At 38.3% G+C, this 25,512-nt stretch overlaps 1 protein-coding gene across 3 annotated transcripts in view; it reads right to left on the bottom strand.

The window, feature by feature from the left end:
* si:ch211-106h4.4 (MAM and LDL-receptor class A domain-containing protein 2) overlaps positions 1 to 20,357 on the bottom strand; it is a 74,560-nt gene extending 54,203 nt beyond the window's left edge. The window contains exons 1-11 of one of the 3 annotated variants that reach the window (XM_049482834.1): positions 20,008 to 20,357; positions 19,519 to 19,608; positions 13,601 to 13,729; positions 13,412 to 13,511; positions 11,496 to 11,658; positions 11,068 to 11,311; positions 9,750 to 9,872; positions 8,160 to 8,287; positions 5,944 to 6,178; positions 5,574 to 5,842; positions 1,229 to 1,319 (exon numbers count right to left, since the gene is read on the bottom strand). In XM_049482834.1, the coding sequence (XP_049338791.1) occupies positions 1,229 to 1,319; positions 5,574 to 5,842; positions 5,944 to 6,178; positions 8,160 to 8,287; positions 9,750 to 9,872; positions 11,068 to 11,311; positions 11,496 to 11,658; positions 13,412 to 13,511; positions 13,601 to 13,729; positions 19,519 to 19,608; positions 20,008 to 20,035 (1,600 nt within the window). In that variant the 5' untranslated portion in view covers positions 20,036 to 20,357. The remainder of the gene's footprint in view (positions 1 to 1,228; positions 1,320 to 5,573; positions 5,843 to 5,943; positions 6,179 to 8,159; positions 8,288 to 9,749; positions 9,873 to 11,067; positions 11,312 to 11,495; positions 11,659 to 13,411; positions 13,512 to 13,600; positions 13,730 to 19,518; positions 19,609 to 20,007) is intronic. The other 2 variants (XM_049482832.1, XM_049482833.1) reach the window with 2 other exon arrangements.
* Between the last annotated feature and the right edge of the window lie 5,155 nt (positions 20,358 to 25,512).

Below are 25,512 nucleotides of genomic sequence, written 5' to 3'. Positions count from 1 at the left end.
ACGTAATTTGCCCTGATTGGTCTCCGAATGGCTGGGGGAGGGGCATGCCAAACCGTCACAAGTCACAAAAAAAACACCCCTCTCCAAACGCTAAAACACACAGCGCACACAGCGCGCAAACATGTGATTTTATGTGTCATTTCATCAAAAAAATATTAATATTACCCTGAGATGGACTCACATTAATTTATTTTATCACAAAGAAACAAAAAAATATTAAAATGTTGTTTTATAGAGACAGATTCACCTCTGTATCAGACTGGGGCGCTCTGGAGAGGTTTTTAAGCCTTTGGTGACGCCTGGTGGACACCTTATATATAATGCAGTATAAAATCCCATGCTGTTAAAATAATGTTTTCAAATTTTGTACTTTGTTTGACAAGACCCTAATAAACCAGGAAATGTAGAGAATGATTAGCTAATCATCACCAACATCCATACACACACTATAAACTCAAAATATAATAGGCGCTTTTTGTTTTTTTTTACATTTTCCTCTGCATTTAATGTTCTCAAATAGATCCTAAATAATGAAAATTACCTCTTGAAAGTGAATTACTGTTTTGTCCCAAGTGTCTACTTCAGTTTAAGCCCTGACTGGTCATTGTGCTATATGTAAAACTTAAGATATCCAGTGTGATAGCATAGTAGTGCAAATCGCATGAAAATGAGCAAAAACATGGATCAGCAGTAAGGGGTTAATGGCAGTGGTAGATCAGCAGTTGGGGTAGTGGTGGCTCACTGGTTAGAGCACTGGGCCACTGACTACTAGGTTGTGGGTTTGATACTCAAGTTTGGCGGGTCGCCAAAAGAGCTCCTCAGATCTCATATGTGTCTAAAACACATTCTCAGTTTTGAACCCTTTAATCACTGAAGCATTTTTGTTTAATCCAATTTTTCTCATGCAATTTTAAGAGAAACATATGTGACACAGTTGATCTCTAAATGAAACCTAAGTGAGGATCACAAATAGGTCTCCCGAGACCTAAAAGATCAACATTTGAGCAATAAAACCAGTACCTCACCAATGCTTAATGTAGTGGTAAATTAAGAGCTGTTATTTCAGCATGGTAAAAAAAAATAATCTGGAATGTTCTATTATTTTAGTCTGATTGGTTTGATTTGAAAATGATATGTATATAAAGTAAGCATATGTCCTTGTCCCAGACATTAATTATTTAGGGTGCTGTGCATTTAATACTTTAAGAAGGATTTAAAGAACTCCTACCATTAGGAGAACAGGGCCCATTTAGAACAGACAGATCATCTATAGCGATGTCCTTAACCTGACCCTCTCCAACCACTGCTTCAAATACAATCTGTTAACAGAAATAAACAGATATTAGTATGTGTTGTGTCTGGTTTGAAAAAAGTAAATTTGCATTTCTGGACACAAACTATACATATTTACAGTGTACACTCTTAAAAAATAAGAAAGGCAACCATATGTAACATAATTGTGTTGAACACACAGAAGAAATGTGCCTGAAACCCTTCTGTACAGTTATAACATTACTTTGCAAACACAAAGTAAAGATAAAACAAGGCCATGTTTTATCTATTATCTTAGCACGTATCACGCTGCTAGGGGGTGTCAGTGTGTCTTTGGTATCGTGGGGGAGCAAATAATATACCTTGCATGGCTCGAAACACACAAAAGGTATGTACTAATTCTTTAATGCTAATACCCGTGGGTGTGTTTTAGGAGTAATGTGAAATAAACCAATTAGTGTTCTACTTGTCATTCTCTTTAAGAGGCAGGTGCACTCTGACTTTGGCACATTTGTGTCTTGAAAGAATGAACAAATAGTTATACTTATATAGTGCCTTTCTAGGAACCAGAGAACGCTTTTACAATTACATTTTTACACACAACCATTTATACTCAGCACTCATCCACACACTGGTGAGAAACAGCAGCCAATAGTGATCATCCTCTGGAGGACTGCGTCAGGCACTACAGAACTTTAGCCAGGACAGAGAGCCAATCCATATATTTATTATTAAATGTTACATTTTCTGGTGAATTTTTGAGTATCTCCATGTTTTTGGACTGTGGGAGAAAACCGGTGTCAGTGGAGGAAACGCAGATATAGAGAGATAATGGAAACTCCATCCAGAGAAGGACTTGAACTTGAAGACCCCAAGAGGCGAACGTGCTACGTACTGACCTGTGCGGCCGCGCTGTGAAGGTACTCCAGGAGCTCATTTAAGTGAACAACAATGTTATTTTACTCTTAACTCTGCTTATTGTTGAGCTAAAAGTAGGGTTTTTGCTCTGCAGCTTGTGTTTCACGAACCCGGCACACCTATAGGAATGAACTTTGACAACTGACTGTTGTCTAGGTTCGTTTCAGCTAGTGGTACACCTGTGTTTTCTGCTGCCAAAATAGCAACACACCAGAAATTTACCTGAACACACTTCACTTACAAACCACCATGCCCATCACGTCACGACAGCCCTTGCGCAGGGTGTAGGATAGGGCCTAGTAGAGTGGTCTAGTAAGCACACTAGCCCAAAGTAGTGGTAGCCATTGCTATAGAGCCTAAAGACCAGTGAGGATTGAGGACCTTAATTTTTCAAGTAGTAACCCAGAACCCTGTCATCGATAACCTGGTGCTCTAACCCCTGAGCCTCCACTGCACTCTAAAGACGTAGAAAGGGCTGTTTAGCAATTCATGTAAAGCAAGATTATTTATTTATGTGGCGCTATAAAAAAGATCAACGGTCCTCGAGCACAGATGTGCAGCACAGATGTGTGTACCTACATTAGAAACAGCGGTTAAAAGTTTAGGAAGCTGCACATCCATTGTGTGACAGCCTGAAGAACTGCTTTTGGTTCCATAAAGCACCATTTATGCCAAAGAGTGAATGATATTCCTTATGAAACTGTCTTCACCAGAGACTGTAAAAAAAGATGGACACCGTGTCTCCGTTCCCATTCATTCAATGAAAATGAAGCCAAAATCTTCCGCCATATTGGCGATCCTGACACCCGATTCTGCGCAGTAGAGACCAGAGGAGGGAGAAAGACTATGGATAACAACCTACTCATTTGAATAACCCCGCCCCTGAGGGCTGCCTCGCGGTCACAGACTGCAGAGCAGAGCGGAGCGGAGCTGACAGTCTGTTATTGGTCCCACCCATAACCAGCCCTTTTACCATAACCACACCTTTTTTTAATAGAGCTGAATAACGTTTTAAAAACCGAATTCTGTGGGGATATAAAAATTTGACAATATAAGCAGAGGTTACACTAGCTGCTACATTTAAATAAAGGAGGTAGAATTACAGTATATTAGAAAAAAACGTGATTGAAAGTTGTCTGTTTTGCCATTGAAACCTATGGGGATGGGTGGAGTTACACAGCTTTCTGAAACCGAACAGCAGGGGGCGCCCGACCTGTGGTGGATTCACTTTTGAGAGACGATGCTCTGTCCAGCTATATACAGTCTATGGTCTTCACTTACACATCTGTATTACAAACATAATTCTTTTGTAAAGTTATACTATGCCACCACTTCAAAAATATTTGTAGAAAGACCTCCTTTTTATGATAGTACATAAAATTTATGAGGCCATTGGCTTACATTTCTCACTGATAAGCCAGGCACATTCCGGTACAATTAAACAGCAGGATATGGAGAAGTGCTTGAATGATAACATTTTATGACATCCTGCAGATTCTTCTTTCCGCAGCAATTTACAGTTTAATTATGTTCCAAAGATATACAAATCATGCCCAATGACCCTGGATGATGCTCAGCACATTTTGCCCTTTACAATAAACTACGTGTGAGTTTTTGTTTGCGAGTACATGTAACCATCAAATAGACTGCAGTGCAGATTTCAAGTAACACTCCGACCAGGGCTACCTTCCTTTGGTTGATGTTTAAAAGTGAGTAATATGATTGCCAGTATGTAATTCTTCATCTGTGTATTATTTTTATTAGTCTTGAACAGACATGAATAAATTCTAGAAACCCAGACTTGAGTTAAAGTACACGTGATCTATCAAAAAAGTAACTTGAGTAGAAGTAGGGTGACCAAACGTCCGTATTTCCCGGCACATGTCCGTATTTCAGGTCCTGTCCCGTGCGTCCCGGGTTTTTTAAAAAGTGAGGAAATGTCCTGGTTTTTAAATTACCTTCATTGGATCATTACATTTACAGGCACTAGGGCACTGCGCACGGTGCTGCATGTGACATAATCCCTGAGCCGCCTCAGTGTAGTGCTGTCGGGTGGCATTTACTAGCGCTAAGCGCTGCTAACTGCACTGTTGAAAATATTGGAAATCTTAGCTTACTGTAAATAAAGAGAAGTCCTTTATTCTCCCAAATAAACAGTTTTTAGGAGAGAAATCTGTGTGGATAAACATTCAGAGCTCATTTGACTTTAAAAGATTTTTTTGTTTTTTTTACTGATGCACCTTATAATCCAGTGTGTCTTATGTATGAAAAATGACCAGGAAATAGACATTCATTGATGGTGTGCTTACTAATATGTTGCGCCTTATAGTTCGTAAAATACCGTATATGGCTACATTTTTATGGGTGAAACCCACATATTCAGCTCTTCATCTCAGACCACAAATGCGTGTGTTTATTACAAACGTAGCTCCATTTGTTACAACAAATAAATAATTTCCTCACTTTTTGTGCTACGTTTACAATTTAAGTTCTTAATAAATGCATTCTGTGGCATATTTAAGCCATTCTTAAATTCATGAGAAGGATTCTATTTCCTATAATATGGGCTTATTTCTTCTTTGAAGCAAATATTAAAAGCCGATGTCTGTAAGTTTTGGGATTTAGGGCCCTCTCTGGTGAGAATGGGTAATTGCACTGAGCATGCTGAAGAATCATTTTAAACTGGGCAGTTGTGATGCGGTCTCCTTTCAGAGCGGATGAATCCGATTCCAGGTTATGTTCAGTTAGAGCGAGAGAGTGTGCTCTCTCCCGTGAAAAGCGTCCCGACACTTCATTAATATATTACACATAGCAGGGATGGTTGTTTCAGCACACTGGTAACGTTACCATTAAACACAATATTTTATCCCATCTCCACTCAGAAATGCTTCTGCTTTCAGTTTAGAAACAAAATACAAGGGTGGAACAATGAAACTGAAACACCTTTGTGGTTTTAGACCACAATAATTTATTGTCCCGACAGACAGTTCTGGTGGAGTTAAGGTGCACATCGAATTCTGCCATGATTTGATCAGCCGTGGTTTTGTGTTTTTTGGATACAATCCGGGTTAGCACCCAAACATCCCTTTCAGACAGCTTCCTCTTGCGTCCACAGTTAATCCTGCTGGATGTTGTTCGTCCTTCTTGAAACTGTGCTCTTACCCTGCTAACCCTAGCACGTTTTTTGAACCTCCACACTCTGCTTGTACTGGTGCAATGTGCAATTAATGAAGATTGGCCACCAGGCTGCTCCAATTTAGCCATGAAACTTCCCACACTAAAATGACAGGTGTTTCAGTTTCATTGTCCAACCCCTGTAATACAGACTGCCACTTACATTTTTTAAATAGTTATTAATCAGAGTTTTTAATAGACAGTTGTACCTGGTAAGAGTAGTGAGGGCTGAGTGCAGTGGCTCTGCTGTGTCTCCAACGCTCTCCTTGCTCTATGCTGCGACTCCAGAGAGGAACCTTCGAGCTGCTGTTGTTTGACTGCTGCAGATACACACTGAGAGTTCCACCGTCCTTCCCAGCCATGTGATACCAGAACATCCAGCACACCCCGCTCTCTGCAGTCGGCTCATTATCCTGAGTTATCACGCTGCCTCGGCTACCAGGAGGGTACTTCCATAGCTGAGCGCTCAGGTAGTAGCCTTACAGCACAGAACAGAAAACAGTCCTAATCATTCTGATATAATAAAGCTTTAGATCACACTTCATACTGGAATTCAGAAAACTGTTCTGAGGGTCTCACCTTGATCAGTGCCCAGAGTATGATCTGCGCTTGGGCTGGTGGTGCCTGCAGTCTGTTCTCCGGTGGTTCTGATCCAGGGAAACTGGGCTGCAGGTTCAGTCTGCAGGCCACACAGGCCGCTCTCAAACGTGCACTCTCTTTCAGCTGGACACGAACCGTTCACACTGCTCAACACCTGAACGTCGTCTATAGCAATGCTGCCATCTGTGCCTCCTAAGACACCTTCTAAAATAAACTACACACACACAGGCACATACACACATGCATGTTAAAATTGCTTATTTCAGTTCACTTTGGTAGTACACTTACTTTGTTGATTTTTGGAAATTTTAACATGTTACTAAGTGACAATAAACTGTAACTGTTGAGTAATTTTGTGTTTCAGTCAGAAGAACTAATATTATTAAATTATCAGTAGAACTTTAACCTGAAACTACTGAAAACTAAAAATACTTGTTGAGCCAATGTGAAAAAAAAATTGTTATTTGAACCAACTTTTAATATACTACACATGTCAAAGTGCTCTTTCTATCTACAGTGTTGGTCCATTTTGGGTGTTCATATTAGGTGTGGCCTCTCCCTTACTTACCATCTTTGTGTTGTCTGTTGCCCAAAGCTACCTTATCCTTGGCATGCATTAGTATAATACATGTGTTGATAGTCACCCCTCAGTGTTGTAGGCTGTAAGAGCAAGTTACCACTGTTCTGTCTTTCTGATTGTCACAGTATGTTGGCTTGAAGCTACAGTGTCCTTGTTTGAGCCGCCCCAGTATTATGCTGTCAGTATTGGCAGTTCTTTAAAAATATGCTAAATATGTTGAGAATATCAATGTATACATATTTTTTAAATAATCTAAATTTCTTAAGCCCACAATACTTGAAAAAAAAAGTGAAATAAACTTAACTGAGTCAAAGCAAGTTGATAACTTAACTGAGTTACTTTAAGCCAGTAAATTTGTTTTTCAGTGTAGTGCAGAGCCCTTCTTATGTATAAAAAAAAATATATCACTATATCAAGTATTATTATTATTATTATTTTCTATTGCAAAGAGAATATAGGAGCCCTGTGTAGGTTTCTAAAACTGTCGTCTTCCTGTTTCTCTGAGTATTTTATTAATCTACTTTCACCATGTTCTTTAATGGTCAGGTCCATTACTGGCACAGTGGTGGTGGTGTGTTAGTAGTGTGTTATGCTGGTCCTAGTGGATCAGATACAGCAGTGCTGCTGGAGTTTTTAAACACCTCAATGTCACTGCTGGACTGAGAATTGTCCAGTAACAGCGTCCTAAGAGCAGTAAACTGTGAACAGCATCCTTTGAGAATTGATGAAGTACTAGAGGATGACCAACACAACAAATGAGCTTCTGTCGCTGACTTTAGATCCACAATGTGGACCAGGTAGGGAGGAGTGTCTAAGGTCATTTTCACACCTGTAGGTTGTTTCTGTGGTCCGGATCAGTTGATAAGTTCGTTCACTTGGAGTGTTTTCTCCATCTGTTTGGTTTGGTTTCACACAGGCATAAACGTAAATGCACCAAAAAACATTTAGAAGAGCACGGTGACTGGTCAGATAATGGTCAGAGCTGTCTGTTGTGTGAGCAAGAAAGTAAATATAGTGAGAATATTCTGTGTTCCAGCTCATATATCTATGCAGATATAACCGGACCAAATTGTACTGGTGTGAAAACGCCCTTACTTTACATCAAAGCTTAAACTGAATTGGTTATTACACAATTTCTACAGCAATCTTTAGTATTTACATTTGTTTGTTCTACCACAATTCCTTTTTTGTATTTTGAGAAATTTGGAAATCTATGCAGAGGTTTTGGACACTTTGGAGATGCCAAGAAAACACTTTTTGACTTTGGTCAACGAAGAAATGAAGAGCATGACTGATTTTCATCTCCAGCTTCCATACATACATTAAAAACTCCTGCATTTGATGCTCTCAAATTAATCCTAAACCATGGAAATTAATGGCTGGACATTAATGGCTGGAAATTAATGTTTTGTCCCAATTGCCTACTTCAATGTAAGCCCTGGACGATCACCGTGCTATAGGTAAAATGTGCGTAAAAAAAGATAACCAGTGTTGAAGTGTAGATGTGCAAATTGAAAATGAAAATAAGCATAAACTTGGATCTGTATAAAAGGGTTAATGGATATAGTTAATTAATTACTGTAGGATTTCTGTTGTATATTTGAAGCACAGGTACCTGTACTGGGCTGTCATTGTGGGCAAAGCTGAGCTCAGCGAAGCGCCATTTGTTTCCCTGATTCCCAGTCCTCATCCACATCACTGTCTCAGCCCCATCACTGTTCTTGGAGATGAATCTAAGAGAGCCTGAATAGAACTTGAACATAAACATCTTAAACAGACTAAGTAGAAAGAGGATATATATGTTATATTTACAGGGTTGGACAATGAAAGTAAAACACCTGGTTTTAACCCAACTATAATGTATTGTCCAGACAAACAGTTCTGGTGGAAACAGCTTCTTTTTGCAACCACAGTTAATCACTAGTAATGCCCCAACACACCAGGAGGGTGAAGACTAACACATGCTTCCTCTGATACATGTGAAGTCAGCCACCGTCTCTTTTCGAGCTGCTGCTGATTCAGCATTGCCGAGCAGCATCACAGCGCGCTTGGAGGAAAGCGCAGCGGCCCGGTTCTGATACATCAGCTCACAGACGCCCTGTGCTGCAGATATCACCCTAGGAGTGATGTGGGGAGAGAGCCATCTACCCACCTGGAGGGAGCAACTGAGCGCCGGCAGCTTGATGGCGAAGTGGCAGCGCTTTAGACCGCTGGACCATTCGGTTCCCCCTTGCTGTCTTGGTCACAGATGCGCCAGCAAGACGTGCACCAACAATATGTCTTCTTTTGAACTGTCACCCATAATGTTGTGTGCATTGCAATATTTTGAGAAAAACTGTGCTCTTACCCTGCTAATTTAACCTTCTCACTCTGCTCTTACTGGTGCAATAATGTGCAATTAATCAAGATTGGCCACCGGGCTGCTCCAATTTAGCCATGAAACCTCCCACACTAAAATGACAGATGTTTCAGTTTCATTGTCCAACCCTTGTAATTTGCATTAGAGGATGATATAGACTCAAATGCCAATCAGTATGCCAAAAGTATTTATATCCCTTGAACATTTCCACATTTTGTCATATTACAACCACAAACTTAAAAGTATTTTATTAAGATTTAAAGTGATAGACCAATACAAAATATTGCATAACTGTGGAAGTGGAACAAAAATAATACATGGTTTTCAAAAGTTTTATCAAATATAAATCTGAAAAGTGTGATGTGCAAAAGTATTCAGTATATCAATATTTAGTAGAGCCACTATTCACTGCAATTACAACTGTACGTGCTTTGGGGTTTGTCTCTACCACCTTTGCGCATCTAGAGACTGAGATTTTTGCTCATTCTTCTTTATAAAACAGCTCAAGTTCAGCCAGGTTGGATGGAGAGCATCTGAAAACAGCCCAGACTGGGCCATTCTATCAATGAACTATCTTTGATCTAAACCATTCCACTGTAGCTCTGGCTGTAGGGTCATTGTAGGGTGTTGCTGGAGGCATTGGTTGGAAGGCAAGATACAGCTTGGACAGGCCACCAATCCATCGCAGACCGCATCAAACCCGCCCAGTTTAAACAAATTTTTCCACATGCTCGGTGCAATTACCCATTCTTACCAGAGGGGGCCCTAAATCATCGTTAGGACATCATCGTTAAGCATAAATTAAATTAAACAGGTTAATGTTTATATTGTGTAAATTTCACTTACCGATGCTGCCTCCATAAATATGATACCAGAAGCTGATGCATTTGCCTTGCTGAGGATAACTGACCATCCTGGCTGTCTGTGAGGGGTTGGAGCTGCGTGTTGGGGCAATATACATGTAATAACCTTAAAGGAAACACACACAGTCTTATTAAATACATTATTTAAAGTTTTAAAGTTACAATTTTAACATAAGTAACACTATTACTATTTTCATCATCATTTCTATTCAATAATAGCAATAAGAGCAAACTGCCTCTAAGGGTGTTTTCACACCAGCATTATTTGGTCTGGTTAAAAAAATTGCACTTTTGATGTGGTTTGTTTGAGCAGCTGTGAACATAGTAATCGCACTCAGGTGGGTGACCAAAACAACCGCACCCACAAGAGAAGGTGGTCTTGCTAGCTTTATATTTGATTGCAGCACACATTCACTGTGGCATTTTTTCAATAAGCTTCTGCAATGTTACAAGATTTTATTTCAATCCAGTGTCGCATTAATTTTTCACCAAGATCTTGCAGCAGCATTGATGATGGTAGAGTCTGACCTCTGCACAAAGTCTTCTCCAGCACATCCCAATTGTCAATGAAGTTAAGATCTGGACTCTGTGGTGAACAATCCATGAGTGAAAATGATGATCGCATGCTCCCTTAATCACTCTTACACAATTCCAGCCCCATGAATCCTGACATTGTTATCTTGGAATATGCCCGTATCATCAGGGAGGAAAAAATCCTCTGATGGAATAACCTGGTCTATATTCAGTATATTCAGGTAGTCAGCTGACCTCATTCTTTCAGCACATAATGTTGCTCTACCTAGACCTTACCAACTCTGCAGCATCAACCCCACATCATTTACTTACTTAAATCCAGGAAGTGAGTTTTTTTTTTTTTTTTGGGGGGGGGGGGGGGGGGGGGCTTGTGCTTGTTTAGTTATTCATTTAGATATTATTTTAGAAACATTCCATTTATGATTTAAGGTTAGAGAGCTTGTCTGGATTAAACATAAAAGCTATATTGAATGTTTTTGCATCAGTTTAACAGACTCCTCTGCAACTTTTCCAACTCATCTATAAAGTACAGTATTGTAACATTTAAAAAATTCCATTGACACCACTTTAAGCTAATTGGTTTACAAAGTTTGGATGCAAGGTTTAGATTTTTAGTGCAGGTTCTTGGCCTGAAATATTAATCATCCTATAATGAACCCTCAAATAATAAAAAATAAATAAAAAAACATCTTTCTTTAGCTGTGGAAATAAAATAGCAAGACTAGACATTTTGATGCATGTAAATAGTGTGATCAAAGCAGATTTACCAGAACCAGTTGTGTGGTCATATCCCGGTCCCTGATTGTCATATGAGGGTTTTCGACCATTAGCCCTCTGCCAGGTGAGGCTGGTGGAGTAGTCTGGGTACCAACCGCACACGTCCTTCTCAAAGTCACAGCTGAGCAGCTCTGAGCCTGCAGGAACATCCCCTTCTGCACAGCCTGTTAACTTAATGTCGTCCAGCATCACGTCCTGTTCTCCGATATATGTGGGATCTACAGAAAACACCATCTGTGTGGGTGGGGGGATGTGTGTGGGGGTTGTTTGAGTGCAGAAAACAAAAAAAAGTTCCAAAATGATGTCAGTCAAACACAAGGATATATTTATAGAATTATAGAACAGCAATCTAAGAATTAAATGATCAGAAAAATGGAGAAATCAATTGGTGCCCAAAGAGATTTAATATCGTCAGTACCTTAAATGCTTTAGGACGATTCCCAACTATCGCTGATGCATTTTCCCAACCATCAGTCTGCCCTTTCTTTATATTCCACAGGACCACAGAAGACCCTTCACTGACCAGGCTCAATACAAAGTGAGACGATATTCCAACGGGATCATGAAGATGATACCAAAAGCTGCAACAGGAGAGAGTTACTTAAAATTTACATTACATACAGCTCTGGAAAAAAAATAAGATTTTTAAATAAATATTTTTGCACAGGAAGTGTCATAAAGTTATCCAAAAGCAGTGTGTAAGACTGGTGAAGGAGAACATGCCAAGATGCATGAAAACTGTGATTAAAAACCAGAGTTATTCCAGCTAATATTGATTTCTGAACTCTTAAAACTTAAATATGACCTTGTTATCTTTGCATTATTTAAGTTTTTTTGTTATTTCAGCCATTTCTGTTATAGTTAAGCATATCAATAATTACACACTATTTGAAAAAAAATCCAAAGAACAGTAAACTGAAGACTTTACTTTAAATTGTTTACTTTACATTTGACAAAGCTTTAATGTTTTTTTTTGGCAAATATAAACAAATATGTTCCACTTGTTTTGTCCATGGTTATCTAGTTATCATGGTTAGCATTTTCCCAGATGATCATAATTGTGTATGCAAGTTGCATAATTGTTAATAACAATGTGTATTATGCAATTTTGCACATCCAAATACCATAAAACATCCACTTATAGATGTTGTACAGAACTGTTTGTATAATGCATTTAATAAGAAATGCATAAATAGTGTTATAATTAGTGCTGCACCACTGGCCACCAGCAGGAAAGCTGGGCAACAGAAGGGAAAAATTTGTGGAGTTGGGTCGAGAAACTCCAATTCCCAGAATCCCCGGCGGTGATCAGTGGCAACCTGCAGCACCTGTGCAGCACTCTGTAGAAACCCCAGTCAACATACCGTCACACCTTTGTAGAGGGCTCACACACAAAAAAAGATCTCAAAAGAGAATAAAAAAAGTATAATATAATTTATTTCATGTGTACAAAAGACAGTTTGGGTTTAGACTGGGCAGCCTTAAGATGCCACACAAACAAAATGCTACAAATATAAGAGATAAGATTGACATTAAAATTGAGCAGCAATCCTACGGTGCTTAAATATACAATAATACTTAACTGACAGCTGTATAATTATGTAAAAGTACGTGCATATATGCTACTCATACAAAGCACTTGCTTTTTTTGGAAGAGGTTAAGTTGCTCACATCATCAATCAGTGTTTGAGAGATTTCATTTAACTAAATTGGTGGGAATTACTAATTATCTCTGATACAAAATTATCACATTATGTTTCCCATGACAAGGATGATATCTCTATAATATGATTCTGCAATACTCTGTATGCTGCAAGACAATTCTCAAAGATACTTCACAGCATGCAAGTGCAATGTTTCAATAAAATATCAATATTTGAACTAACATGTTGATAAATTTATAGGTATATGTTTGAATAAAATAAACATTGTTATTTTATTCTATAAACTACAGACAACATTTCTCCAAAATTCCAAATAAAATGATATATTATATTATATATTATTAAATAATTATAAAGTTTAAAGAGTTCAGACATCAATATTTGGTGGAATAACCCTGGTTTTTAATCACAGTTTTCATGCATCTTGGCATGTTCTTCTCCTCCACCAGTCTTACACACTGCTTTTGGATAACTTTATGCCTGCACTCCTAGTGAAAAAAAATTCAAGCAGTTCAGCTTGGTTTGATGGCTTGTGATCATCCATCTTTCTCTTGATTATATTTCAGAGTTTTTCAATTTGGTAAAATCAAAGAAACTCAAAATTTTTAAGTGGTCTCTTATTTTTTCCAGAGCTGTATGTCCCTGAACGACTGATTTCACTGAGCTTTACCTTATCTGACACCCGAGAGCAGTGGACTGATTGAAGGTGTGCTCCAAAATGGCCTCTGAGAAAATATTAGAACTTGAACCGTTTACATGCATGATCTGACCTGCATAGTAACAGAAATATTTGGCTTTAGCACACACATACAGTGTTCATATAAAGATTGAATAAATGTATATAAACAGTAATTTGTACCCCATGGTGATCCAGTGGTATGATCCACACCCGGAATTCTGCTGATATTGGCCTTCTCCAGCCTCCAGCGAAATGCATCCTTACTGTTATCCTTCCACTGACATGCATCCTTCTCAAAGTCACACGAACCTGCAGATTAGATGCAATGATTAATAAAGCACATAATGTTAGTTATTATAAGAACAATTACTGCACTGTCCTGTTTTTTTAATTGTCTCGTCTTTTGTATTTATTGTATTTATTGTAGTGTTATAGTTTTATGTTGCACTTTATGCACTTTATTGTCACTCCTGCACTTTATGTTGTCTATTGTCTGTTGTTCTATGTTGCACCATGGTTCCGGAGGAACGTATTTTCACTACACTGTGTATCTGTACTCAGATTTAATGACAATAAAAGCCTCTTGACTTGATAATTTGACATAATAAAAAACAAATAAATAATACAAAAATATGTATAAAAATGACTTTTACATTAACACATTTTGGCTGGTACATTTATTTGGAATTACTTATGTTTTATAGAAGAAGACAAATGTAACATGTGCCCAAGCTTAACCCTAAGAACCCTATGGACGGATTTTACATCCAAAATCACACCTTGTGTTCTCAGCTTAATTACTCGGGAATCCCTTCACACGTAAACATAATCCATATATGGTTAGAAAGGGCAGAACTTAATCTTTCTAAAAACAGTGGTTAAACATTTTTGAAAAGATATCTTAGGTGTGAATATATTTAAAGTCTATACATTCAAAAATAAGTAAAAAAAAAAAAACAGGCACTTGGTAAAATTTTGACCAAAACTGAAAGCTCCGTGCAGGTTCTAGCGGAAAACTCGAAATCACGCCACTTTTCTCAGCCAATCACCGACTCCCACCTGTCCTTATAAGACCTCCCTCATACTTGTTCTCCCCTGCTTGCAGACGCTGACATACGTTTTCAGGTGCCGGTCGTTGCCGCGCGGCTGCATGGTGCTGAATCGTGCTGGTTGTTTCGGCTCGGTGTCGATTCTGTGGCGTTCTAGCCTAGTGTTGAGGCTTTTCTCAGCGATGTTCAGATAGTTGCTTGGTGTTTCTGCGCTTTCCACGGCTCTGTAAGGTGCCTTTGGCTGAGTTTGTACGCTTCGCTCGATAAGTCTGGGCTGGATTGCTGTTTTTAAACCCGCTCCTGCTCGCTCCCGCTTGTTTTAGCCCCGCAACCGCTCTCCTTTTTTACTTTTCTGCCGCCCGCACGCAGTCCTGCTTTGTGTTGCTTACGTTTAGTGCTCGAAATTAACTTTGGTATTTCTTGAAACAGCATTGTAGCGCTGATAGCCTGCTCCCTTCCTACTGTCCACACACACGCATTGCCTCAGTGAAGCTTCGTTCGTGCAGCACCAAAACCTAATTTGATCAATAATAAAAACACTTAGCGTAATTGATTAATCCTCGTTCGTTTGTGATCTCGCTCTCGCGACGCTCTTGGGATTTACTATTGCTAAATATTAGTGATGTGTCGATCGCGATCGATCCGGCTCACGAGCCGGCTCTTTGAAGTAAACTATTGGAACCGGCTCTGCAATGGGAGCCGTTTTTTCGTTTGTATATACCTTCATATTTTACACTTTAATTTAAAAGCACTGTATTTGATATTTGTAATGTGGCACTTGTTTGTTATGGACCTGCTTTAATACTTTTCGTATTGGGTGATTGTATTTATGACTTTACTTTGTTTTAAGTTATTTTTGTGGAAGTGGCGCTATTTTGTGTTAATTTCATGATTGGTTATAATAAGTTTAATTTATAAAGCATTGTTATGCAGCAGTTTTACTAATCACAAGTGCCTTATTAAAAATAAATAAATAAAATAAATAAATAATACTAATAAATAATAAAAAAATGAAATAAAATATGAATTGTACCTTGTAACTCCTCGACCGTGTTTATTTATTGTAACACATAAAGCGATAATCTCGCTGACCGCATTGTTTGCGACCTTGAGCGTCTGTCGAATGCTTTCTTGGACTCGCAGCCTTGCCCGCTCTGTTGATTTTCTGTACTCGTTTCCGCGCTGCTGATTATCTCCGTGCCTGCTCTAATGCCTTACTGACTCGCTTTACGCGCTGCTGATTATCTCGGGCCGTGCTCGCTCTATTGCTTTTCTGTACTCGCTTCTGCGCTGCTTATTATCTCGCAGTCCGCGTTGTTTACTATCTCGGGCCGTGCCCGCTCTAATGCTTTAATGACTCGCAGTCCGCATCGTTTATCTCGGGTCGTGCCCGCTCTAATGCTTTACTGTACTCGCAGTCCTCATCGTTTATCTCGGGCCGTGCCCGCTCTAATGCTTTAATGACTCGCAGTCCGCGTCCTTTATGATCTCGGGCCATGCCCGCTGTAATGCTTTAATGTACTCGCAGTCCGCATCGTTTATTATCTTGGGCCGTGCCCGTGGTCCTTCCTGACATTTGTTTTGAAATTAATTTCGTTTCACCTGTCATTTTTGCTTTCTTTGCAGCATGACTTACAAGGTGTCTAATAACAATTATCAGTAAAATGTTCTAGCAGTCAATGATAATGGAAAGTATTTTAAATCTCGGGCCGTGCCCGCCCTAATAACCATTGGACTCTTAGTCCACGCTGCTGCAATCCCGGGCCGTGCCCGCTCTAAATAACCACTGGACTCTTAGTCCGCGCTGCTGCGATCGCGGGCCGTGCCCGCTCTGATACCCACTGGACTCTTAGTCCGCGCTGCTGCGATCGCGGGCCGTGCCCGCTCTGATACCCACTGAACTAGTCCACGTATAGTTCAGTCCCAGAACTAGTCCATATATATATATATATATCCTACTCCTTATGCTCCTAGATATCAACACGGGCCGTGCCCGCTCCTATGCTCATTAGACTCTAGTCCGCGTTTTGCTGCGCAGCGGGCCGTGCCCGCTCTTATACCCTTTGGACTCGTAGTCTGCGTTTTGCTAGTACAGTCCAAGTTCAAGTTCGTCCAAGTTGTGCCCCTCAAAGGCTTAATGTATTGGTAGTCCGCAGTGTTTTTTCATGCTGATCCAGTCGACGTTATGCTTATCGTACGCTTATAAACAAGCTCACCCAGTTTATACAAGTACTTAATAAATGTATATAAAGTACCTAATAAATGTATGCTATCATTAGCGCAACTATATATAATACACACGTACCCAGCAAATAACATTTAATCTTGAGCACCTCTTTTAAGCTTGTTTATAACTGTTTTCCTTCCAGAATATGTGAACCAGGTAAAGGATCCTCCTGCGGGTAATTATTTTTTTTCATATTTTTGGGGATAGACTCCGCCCCCGGAGTACCTATACGGCAGGATCTGCGAGGTTCCAGACGCTGCGGACCTGGGCTTCGACGGGGCTTTCGCCAAAGACTCTATATACACTATATTCACTATTACTAATTGTCATACGTGTTTATTGGGATTAAATCCTTCTTGCTGCACTTTGTCTCTAGAGTTTTCCTGCTAGAACATGGTTTCTAAGGGTTAATGTTCCTGTCCGACCGGGAAAATGTATTTCTAAATAATCATTCACAGACTGGAAGTCACTTTACAACACCTTTTTTTTTTAAACATCAAACAAATGACATACAGTGCCAGTCAAAAGTTTGGACACTCCTTCTCATTCAATGTTTTTTTTTCTTTTTTTCTATATTGTAAATGAATACTAAAGTCACCAGGCTATGAAGGAACACAAAATAAATCATGAAGTAACTTAAACGTGTTAAACAAATCAAATTACTCTGTGAAGCATTTAGGTGCTCTGATTTGGGGAGCTGTTAACTTGCGATTTCTGAGGCTGGTAACTCTGATGAACTTATCTTGTGCAACAGAGGTAACTCTTGCTCTTCCTTTACTTGTGCGGTCCTGATAAGTGCCAATTTCATCATAGCAACATCATTTGATGGTCTTTTTCTATACATAGTTGAGTAGTTTTTGATTAGTTAAGTATTAGAACATTACTTAAATCTCTTCAAAACATAATTGATGCTCTCAAACACATTAAGATGCGATAAATTCAAGTAATTAACTCTTGACAGGTTCAGCACAGCTGTTAACTGAAAGCAATTTCAGGTGACTCTACCTCATGAAGCTGATTGAGAGTAAGATATGCATTTTGTTTTGTTTACTATATAATTCCATACAATTTTCTGCTATGAAAAGCTTGGGCACCCCTTACACATTTTTTATGATTTTCCTTTATCATTGGTTGCTCCAATCAGCAATTTCAGTTAAATATATCATATAGTAGATAAACAGTGATATTTGAGAAGTGAAATGAAGTGTATAGGATTTACAGAAAGTGTGTAATAATTCTTTAAACAAAATTAGGCAGGTGCATAAATTTGGGAACCCAACAAAAAAATTACATCAATATTTAGTAGATCCTACTTTTGCAGTAATAACAGCCTCTAAACGCTTCCTATAGCTTCCAATGAAAGTCTGGCTTCTGGTTGAAGGTATTTTGGATCATTTGTCTTTACTAAACATCTCCAGTTCAGTCAGGTTTGATTGTTTCCGATCATGAACAGCCCTCTTTAAATCACACCACAGATTAGTATTCAATAATATTCAGGTCTGAGGACTGAGATGATCATTCCAGAACATTGTACTTGTTCCTCTGCATGAATGTCTTAGTAGATTTTGAGCAGTGTTTAGTGTTTAGGGTCGTTGTCTTGTTGAAGTATCCAGCCCCGGTGCAACTTTAACTTTCTCACTGATTCTAGAACATTGTTCTCAAGAATCTGCGACCCTCAACTTTAACAAGATTCCCAGGTACCTGCACTGATCACACAGACCCACAGCATAATAGAACCACCACCAAAAAGTGTTTGTCTTGGAACGCTGAGTTCTTTTTCCACCATGCATACCACCCTCCAAATAACTCAATTTTAGTTTCATCAGTCCACAGCACTTCATTCCAAAATGAAGCTGACTTTACTCCAAATTTGCTTTAGCTTTAGCATACCTCAAGCAACTCTGTTTGTGGCGTGTGCTCAGAAAAGGCTTCTTCTGCATTACTCTCCCATACAGCCTCTCCTTGTGCACAGTGACTCCATCTGCAGCAAGATGATGATGTAGGTCTTTGGAGCTGCTCTGTGGGTTCACTATGACTGTTCTCACCATCCTTCTCCTCTGATTATCTGAGATTTTTCTTGTCCTGCCATTTCCTCACTGTTCTTCACAGAGGAAACTGACAGCTGAAATCTCTGAGATAGCTTTTTATATCCTTCCCCTAAACTATGGTGTTGAACAATCTTTGTTTTCAGCCCATTTGAGTGTTTTGTTTTTAGGTTCTCATGCTGCCACTCTTCAGAGAAGATGCAAAGAGGAAAAAACACATTAACACCTTAACCCTAGGGTGCCCACATTTATCCACATGCCTGATTTAGTTTAAAGAATTATTGCACACTTTCTGTAAATTCTATAAACTTCATTTCACTTCTCAAATATAACTATGTTTATTTGATATGTGATATATTTATTTGAAATTGCTGATCCAAACAACCAGTGATTAATAAAGGAAAATCAGGACAATTATTAGGGATTTAGTGGATTCTGATTATTAAAAACAAGATTTAAATCCACTGTATTTAAGGTGTGTCCAAACTTTGTTGTATGTAAAATGACAGAAATCAGGAACTAAAAAAAAAGATAAAAAAAATAAGATAATAGGTAGTAAAAAAAAACAGTAAATATTTTCCTAACAGTAGAAAACATTGTAAGTGACAGAACTCTACAGAACTCTACAATGTGTAAATAGATAGTAAGATCTTTATCAGGAGAGATGTTGGATAAAGAAATAAGAACTCTAATGAAGTGAATTTTGGATAGTTTGCAGTTTTGTTTACACATCAGAAAACAATGTGATGTAATGGCAGAAAGGAAGAAAACACATACCATCAAACCCATCTGTGTCACTGTCTTCATTTGCATTCACATGGTCCTTATATAGAGAGTGGAACTGGCCACCAGTACAGGAAGCAGCTGCTAGGCCAACATAATTATTATAAGAGAAAATGCAAAAACATATAGCAATCATATGTAATGAAGAATATAAAAATTGTATATAGTTTAATAAAAAATATTTATATATATATATATATATATCATTTAAATAATTTAATTAAATGCACCACCCACTTATAGACCAATACTCTTACATTCATATCTAAATAAATTATTAATCAGTATAAATGTCACACATGGAGCATATATACAAAATAACGTAAGTTCAAGTTATTATTCATAAGTTATCACAAGTTTGAACAGATGCTCTATTTATTTTACTCAAAACAAACCTCACATATGACCTCACATTAATCTGTGCAAACAGCTGCATTACTGTGAGAAATGTACACAAAAGCAGACAAGCACATCTGGCCTTACCAAGCAGCAGGACAAGCAGTCTGTCCATCCTGTAGTGAACAGAATCAGCTAAAGCCCACTCTACTAAGTGATTTTATGAACCAGAAGAATCAAAGTCCAGGGTGCACCCGTTCACCTTTAATACTTTTCACACACACACACACACACACACACACACACACACATGCTCATCTGTTCCTTCACCTTACATCTGCCTTAATCTGTTCGCTATGGCCATTAGGACTGATTAGAACTACATCATATCCCTGATTGTACGTTTAGCACCTTGTCCCTTGATAGAGAGGCTAGGAATCCCTGGTATCAATAGAGCCTGGTATAAAGTTCCTCTCCCAAGAAATTATAATCAAACAGCTGCTCTGCACCCAGCTAGCTTGAGTACAATATATTGGGAGGGAACCCTAATGTTTGTAATTAATTCTACATTTTTATTTTATATAATGGTTATATCTCTGTAAGTGTTATGCTGCCCATACCCTCTAAAAAGACTTTTAACAGACTAAAGTCTGACACATCTAAAGACTAGTCACAGACTTTTTACTCACAGGCTAAGATTTTATAAAGACTGGGGATCACTATTAACAAGATTAACTAGATTCTTTCTGAGATTATTTCCCATCATGCTTCTGGTACACTTTACATACAATACATATAACATATTAAGTTACAAATAATGTGTATATCAATACTGGGATTTATCAGAGACTCACAACTTTTGTCCCGATCAACAGTTTATTTTTCTGACACACTGTTAGTTCTTGATATATTTTAATAGAACAAATATTGTGGTAAACCCTGCCTATAGGCTTTCTTGTATAGCAAAGAATCACAGTTTCACTTCTATACATTTGTCTTTGTTTTAGATAGAATCATTTGTAGTAAAGAACATCATTCTTGCAAAATGTGTATTTATTAAACTCATTTATCAAAAATAGCACTGCACAAAAAATAACTGTGCAAATATACTTTAACTTTAAATATAATGTCTTTAAAATGCTACCTGTGTTTAAAATATTGTACATAAATAAGTAAGAACCATATAAGACCTATTAATTGCAAAATGTGTTATTTTTCAAAATCGTTTGTAAACAGAATTTGCCACATGTCACCAGCTAGCAAAATTAAGTAAAGCTAAGCTAAGTAAACAAACCTGTAAAAAAACCCTTTCTTTTAAAGTCAAACGACTGCTGGATGTTAATCTACACAGTAAAGTGCTTCTGTTTATTATAGTAATTAAGTTTAGATTCACAAATTTATCCAGCACTAAGCGTTCTGTAGCATTAGCATTAGCTGCTAACCGATAGCTGACCGACAGCGCTACACTGAAGAACCCTAAGTGGTTTGGTACGCTAGGGCGTACCGCTCCTCTGGGCCATGTCCACCACACACCCAACACCTGTGGGACGGGGCACCCACAGCAATGGTTTTGCTTTGTGATTTATTTTGTGGTGGTGTTTTTATTGAAGGGGTAATAAAAAAAAACAATTCATCAAACTAGCATTGAACACTTTCTCTTATAAAGTGCAGTTAATTAAATCTTAATTGAAATATGTTTGTGTACAACAACAAATGTTTAAAATTTAAACTAAATAAATTGAGAACATAACTTTTTATGAGCATAACTATAGGGACACTCTTTGAGCCATGGGGTAATTTTTATTTAAATTTAACAGTATTTGCTGGTGCCTTTCTTATGAGTTGAAAGGAAGTCAGGTCACCCAAACAGTTCAACCCCACTTATTATTATATTTTATGTAATGATCACTGGATACTATATTCCTAAAAAAATAAATATTTTGACACAAAATCTGAACAAACATTTTCTTAAATAAATTCAGAAATAAATTCTTAAATATTGTGTGGGGGGGGGGGGGGGGGGGGGGTATGGTGGTGTCTGTAGGTAACCGGTGCAGCAGCACACAGAAGAGTGGAGGGAGGAGGGGTTTAGTGTTGATCTGTGTATAGATTGGACATTTATGGAAATACGGAACAAATCGCGTCCTGTATTGGTTCAATACGGGACACAACATTTAGTTGCCAAATAAGGGACCATTCCGTATTTCACGGGACGGGTGGATGAATTTTGGGCAAATTAAAGAACTTTATATGCATCTTATAGTGTGAAAAAATAGGTATTTTTTTTGTTCCTTAAAAAGTCATAAAGTGCATTAATTTTGATGGCTGCAGCTTTACTGATTTAAACACAATGTAAAAGTGTTTACATTGTTTTTTCAAGGTAGTGTATTATTGGCTCATTTGTTTGGATTATTTTTATGTTTTTTTCAGTCATGGGATAGGGTTATATCTTTTTTTATTTAATGTTAATGAGACATATAATAATGTCATTGATGTTCATATCACAAGTGTTGTGTAATTTGTTTCGAGAGTATGATGATCCTAACTCTTAGCATTTAAAGCTGTAATGTTCTGTGGCAATTTATTGTCGGTATGGGCACCGTTGATGTATGATAACTGTGTTTGTGCGTTTTTATTATTATTTTTGGCTATTGACCAAACTGAAGGCTTAGATCAAAGGGTCACGGTTCACCACAGGTGTCCTCATATGGGGACATCATATTTCAGCCACTCTGGAATTGTGAAACTCATTGTGAAACTTATTTTAAAGTTGTATTAAATGTTAACCGTTTGGCCTTAAATGGAGACAATGCCATCTATTGGTCACATGACAATATTACACTCAATTGATTGAAAATTCTCCTTATAGGTTAAGTAAAATGTCTATATTTGTGTTGCAGTCATTCATGGAAAGAGATAATAAAAAGTAACCTTTAATATTGCTGACTGTATTTCAGCACAATTTTTACAGCTCTTTATCTCGTGCAGGAACTCAACAAGCAGTGTGAACTTTACTCTAGTTGTAAACGCACAGTCTGCCAAACCAGTGAGTTGCCTCATGGAAGACCAGCTTTAACTTGAAATCAAACTTATTATTTGCAAACTTGTACTCAGATGCAAAACAGCTGTTGAAGGAACATACAACAAAATGGATTAGAAATGTCATGTTGCATTAGAGTAGAGTGGAGAGCTCTGGCCTCCAAGAAACACTAACAAATTGCTACATATTTTAAACACATTGCAAAATCTGTGCAGTGCAGGCCAAGCTTGGCCCAGTGCCTCTATCTGTGAGTGATGTTTCTTAGAAAATGAGCAACATTTTTGAAACATGACCATACAGTCATATAAAAAAAGCTTGGGCACCCCTATTAATCTTAATCATTTTTAGTTCTAAATATTTGGGTGTTTGCAACAGCCATTTCAGTTTGATATATCTAATAACTGATGGACTGTTACGACCCGGTCTAGGGTCAGGCCGTAACAGAAAATGAGAGTGGGCTCTCTCCCCAGACCCTCTGCCAGACCAAACACCAGACACCAAAAATGAATTAAAACAGGATGAATTTATTGATAAAAAATAAGGGAATATGACTTCAGGGGTGAGCGTAGGCCAAAATAACAAATAAAACCAACTAACAAACAAAGACAACTTACTGAACCTGTCAAAATAAAGAAAACTAAATACACAAACTACCCTGACTCCCTTTCACCAAAACAGGAGAAAAAGGTAGCAAAACAAAATGGCACTCACCCCCTACTTTACCCAAAGACTAATCTATATTAAAGCAAAAACTAAAGCAACACACAGAATGCAAAATGGAGGTGACGGGTTGGTCTGAGCAGGAAGTTGTTCCAGGTCAGGAAAGGGGAGGAGCCCTGAACGTCTCTCCCAGGTCAGGTTTCCTCTAGCCCTTTTATAGAGTGCGCCCCCGGTGACCAATCCTGGTCCTGCAACTAAAAACTAAACAAACAGCACAGAGGGCACACAAAGAAAAACCAATACGACCAGGGGTCGTAACATGGACACAGTAATATTTCAGGATTGAAATGAGGTTTATTGTACTAACAGAAAATGTGCAATATGCATTAAACCAAAATTTGACCGGTGCAAAAGTATGGGCACCCTTATCATTTTATTGATTTGAATACTCCTAACTACTTATTACTGACTTACTGAAGCACAAAATTGGTTTGGTAACCTCATTGAGCTTTGAACTTCATAGCCAGGTGTATCCAGTCATGAGAAAAGGTATTTAAGGTGGCCAATTGCAAGTTGTTCTTCTATTTGAATCTCCTCTGAAGAGTGGCATCATGGGCTCATCCAAACAACTCTCAAATGATCTAAAAGATTGTTCAACATAGTTGTTCAGGGGAAGGATAGAAAAAGTTGTCTCAGAGATTTAACCTGTCAGTTTCCACTGTGAGGAACATAGTAAGGAAATGGAAGACCACAGGGACAGTTCTTGTTAAGCTCAGAAGTGGCAGGCCAAGAAAAATATCAGAAAGGCAGAGAAGAAGAATGGTGAGAACAGTCAAGGACAATCCACAGACCACCTCCAAAGAGCTGCAGCATCATCTTGCTGCAGATGGTGTCACTGTGCATCGGTCAACAATACTTTGCACAAGGAGAAGCTGTATGGGAGAGTGATGCGAAAGAAGCCATTTCTGCAGTTTTTCTTGGCCTGCCACTTCTGGGCTTAACAAGAACTGTCCCTGTGGTCTTCCATTTTCCATTTCCATAAGAAATAAAAGCACTATTTTTATTGGACCTTTAGCTTTTATCTGTAGCTTTCTTTAAAGTGCTCTTATTCTTTATATTGGAGAAAAAACTGTGAAAACTGTGTTTTTGAGAATAAGATCTATAGAGACAAGTATAGAGATAATATGAGAAATATGAAGTGAAATTATTATTAATTTTATTAATTGCTAAACATGCAGCAAGTGTCTTCATTCTTTTGAAAAGAAAACGGTATAAAGGCTGTAATGTCAGTGATGTCAAAGGGTATTATCTCATTCTCATCCTGTTCTCTGTCTGTGTTTTGTATGTTTTTTTCCTGCCTTCCAGATTGTTTATTTACCTTCCTGTGCACTGGTGTTTATTTGTAGCTCCGCCCCCTTGCTGCCTGTCCCCAGGTGTTTCCTGTTACTTCTGTGTGTGTATATATAGTCCCTTTTGTACAGTGTTTGGTGTCAGTTCTTGTCCTTTTTTATCTGTAATGGTTACGTATTTTCTGTTTCATTAAGTTCTAGCTCATATGTACTTGGTCATTTATTTATTGATGAAAAATATCTATTATTACATATTTGTGAGTGTCAAAAGTAAATCTTTGCTTTTAGTATCTAGTGTGACACCCCTTTGAAGCATCATCTGCAACTAAACATTTCCAGTAACTGTTGATCAGTCCTGCACACCGGCTGGGAGTAACTTTAGCCCATTCTACCATACAGAACAGCCTCAACTCTTGGATTCCTCACATTAACATTCTCCTCACAATTAACTTTCTCCTTTAACCATTTTTTGGTAGGAAGTCTTACGTATGCTTTTGGTCATTGTCTTGCTGAATGGTCCACCTTCTCTTGAGGTTCAGTTAATGGACAGATGTTCTGACATTTTCCTTTGGAATTATCTGATATAGTTCCGAGATTTATGGT

This window comes from Astyanax mexicanus, chromosome 8 (assembly GCF_023375975.1).
Source record: "Astyanax mexicanus isolate ESR-SI-001 chromosome 8, AstMex3_surface, whole genome shotgun sequence".
In the NCBI taxonomy this organism is placed as follows: domain Eukaryota; kingdom Metazoa; phylum Chordata; class Actinopteri; order Characiformes; family Acestrorhamphidae; genus Astyanax; species Astyanax mexicanus.
Note: the sequence above shows the minus strand (reverse complement) of the source record. Positions and strands in the feature narration are given on the sequence as shown.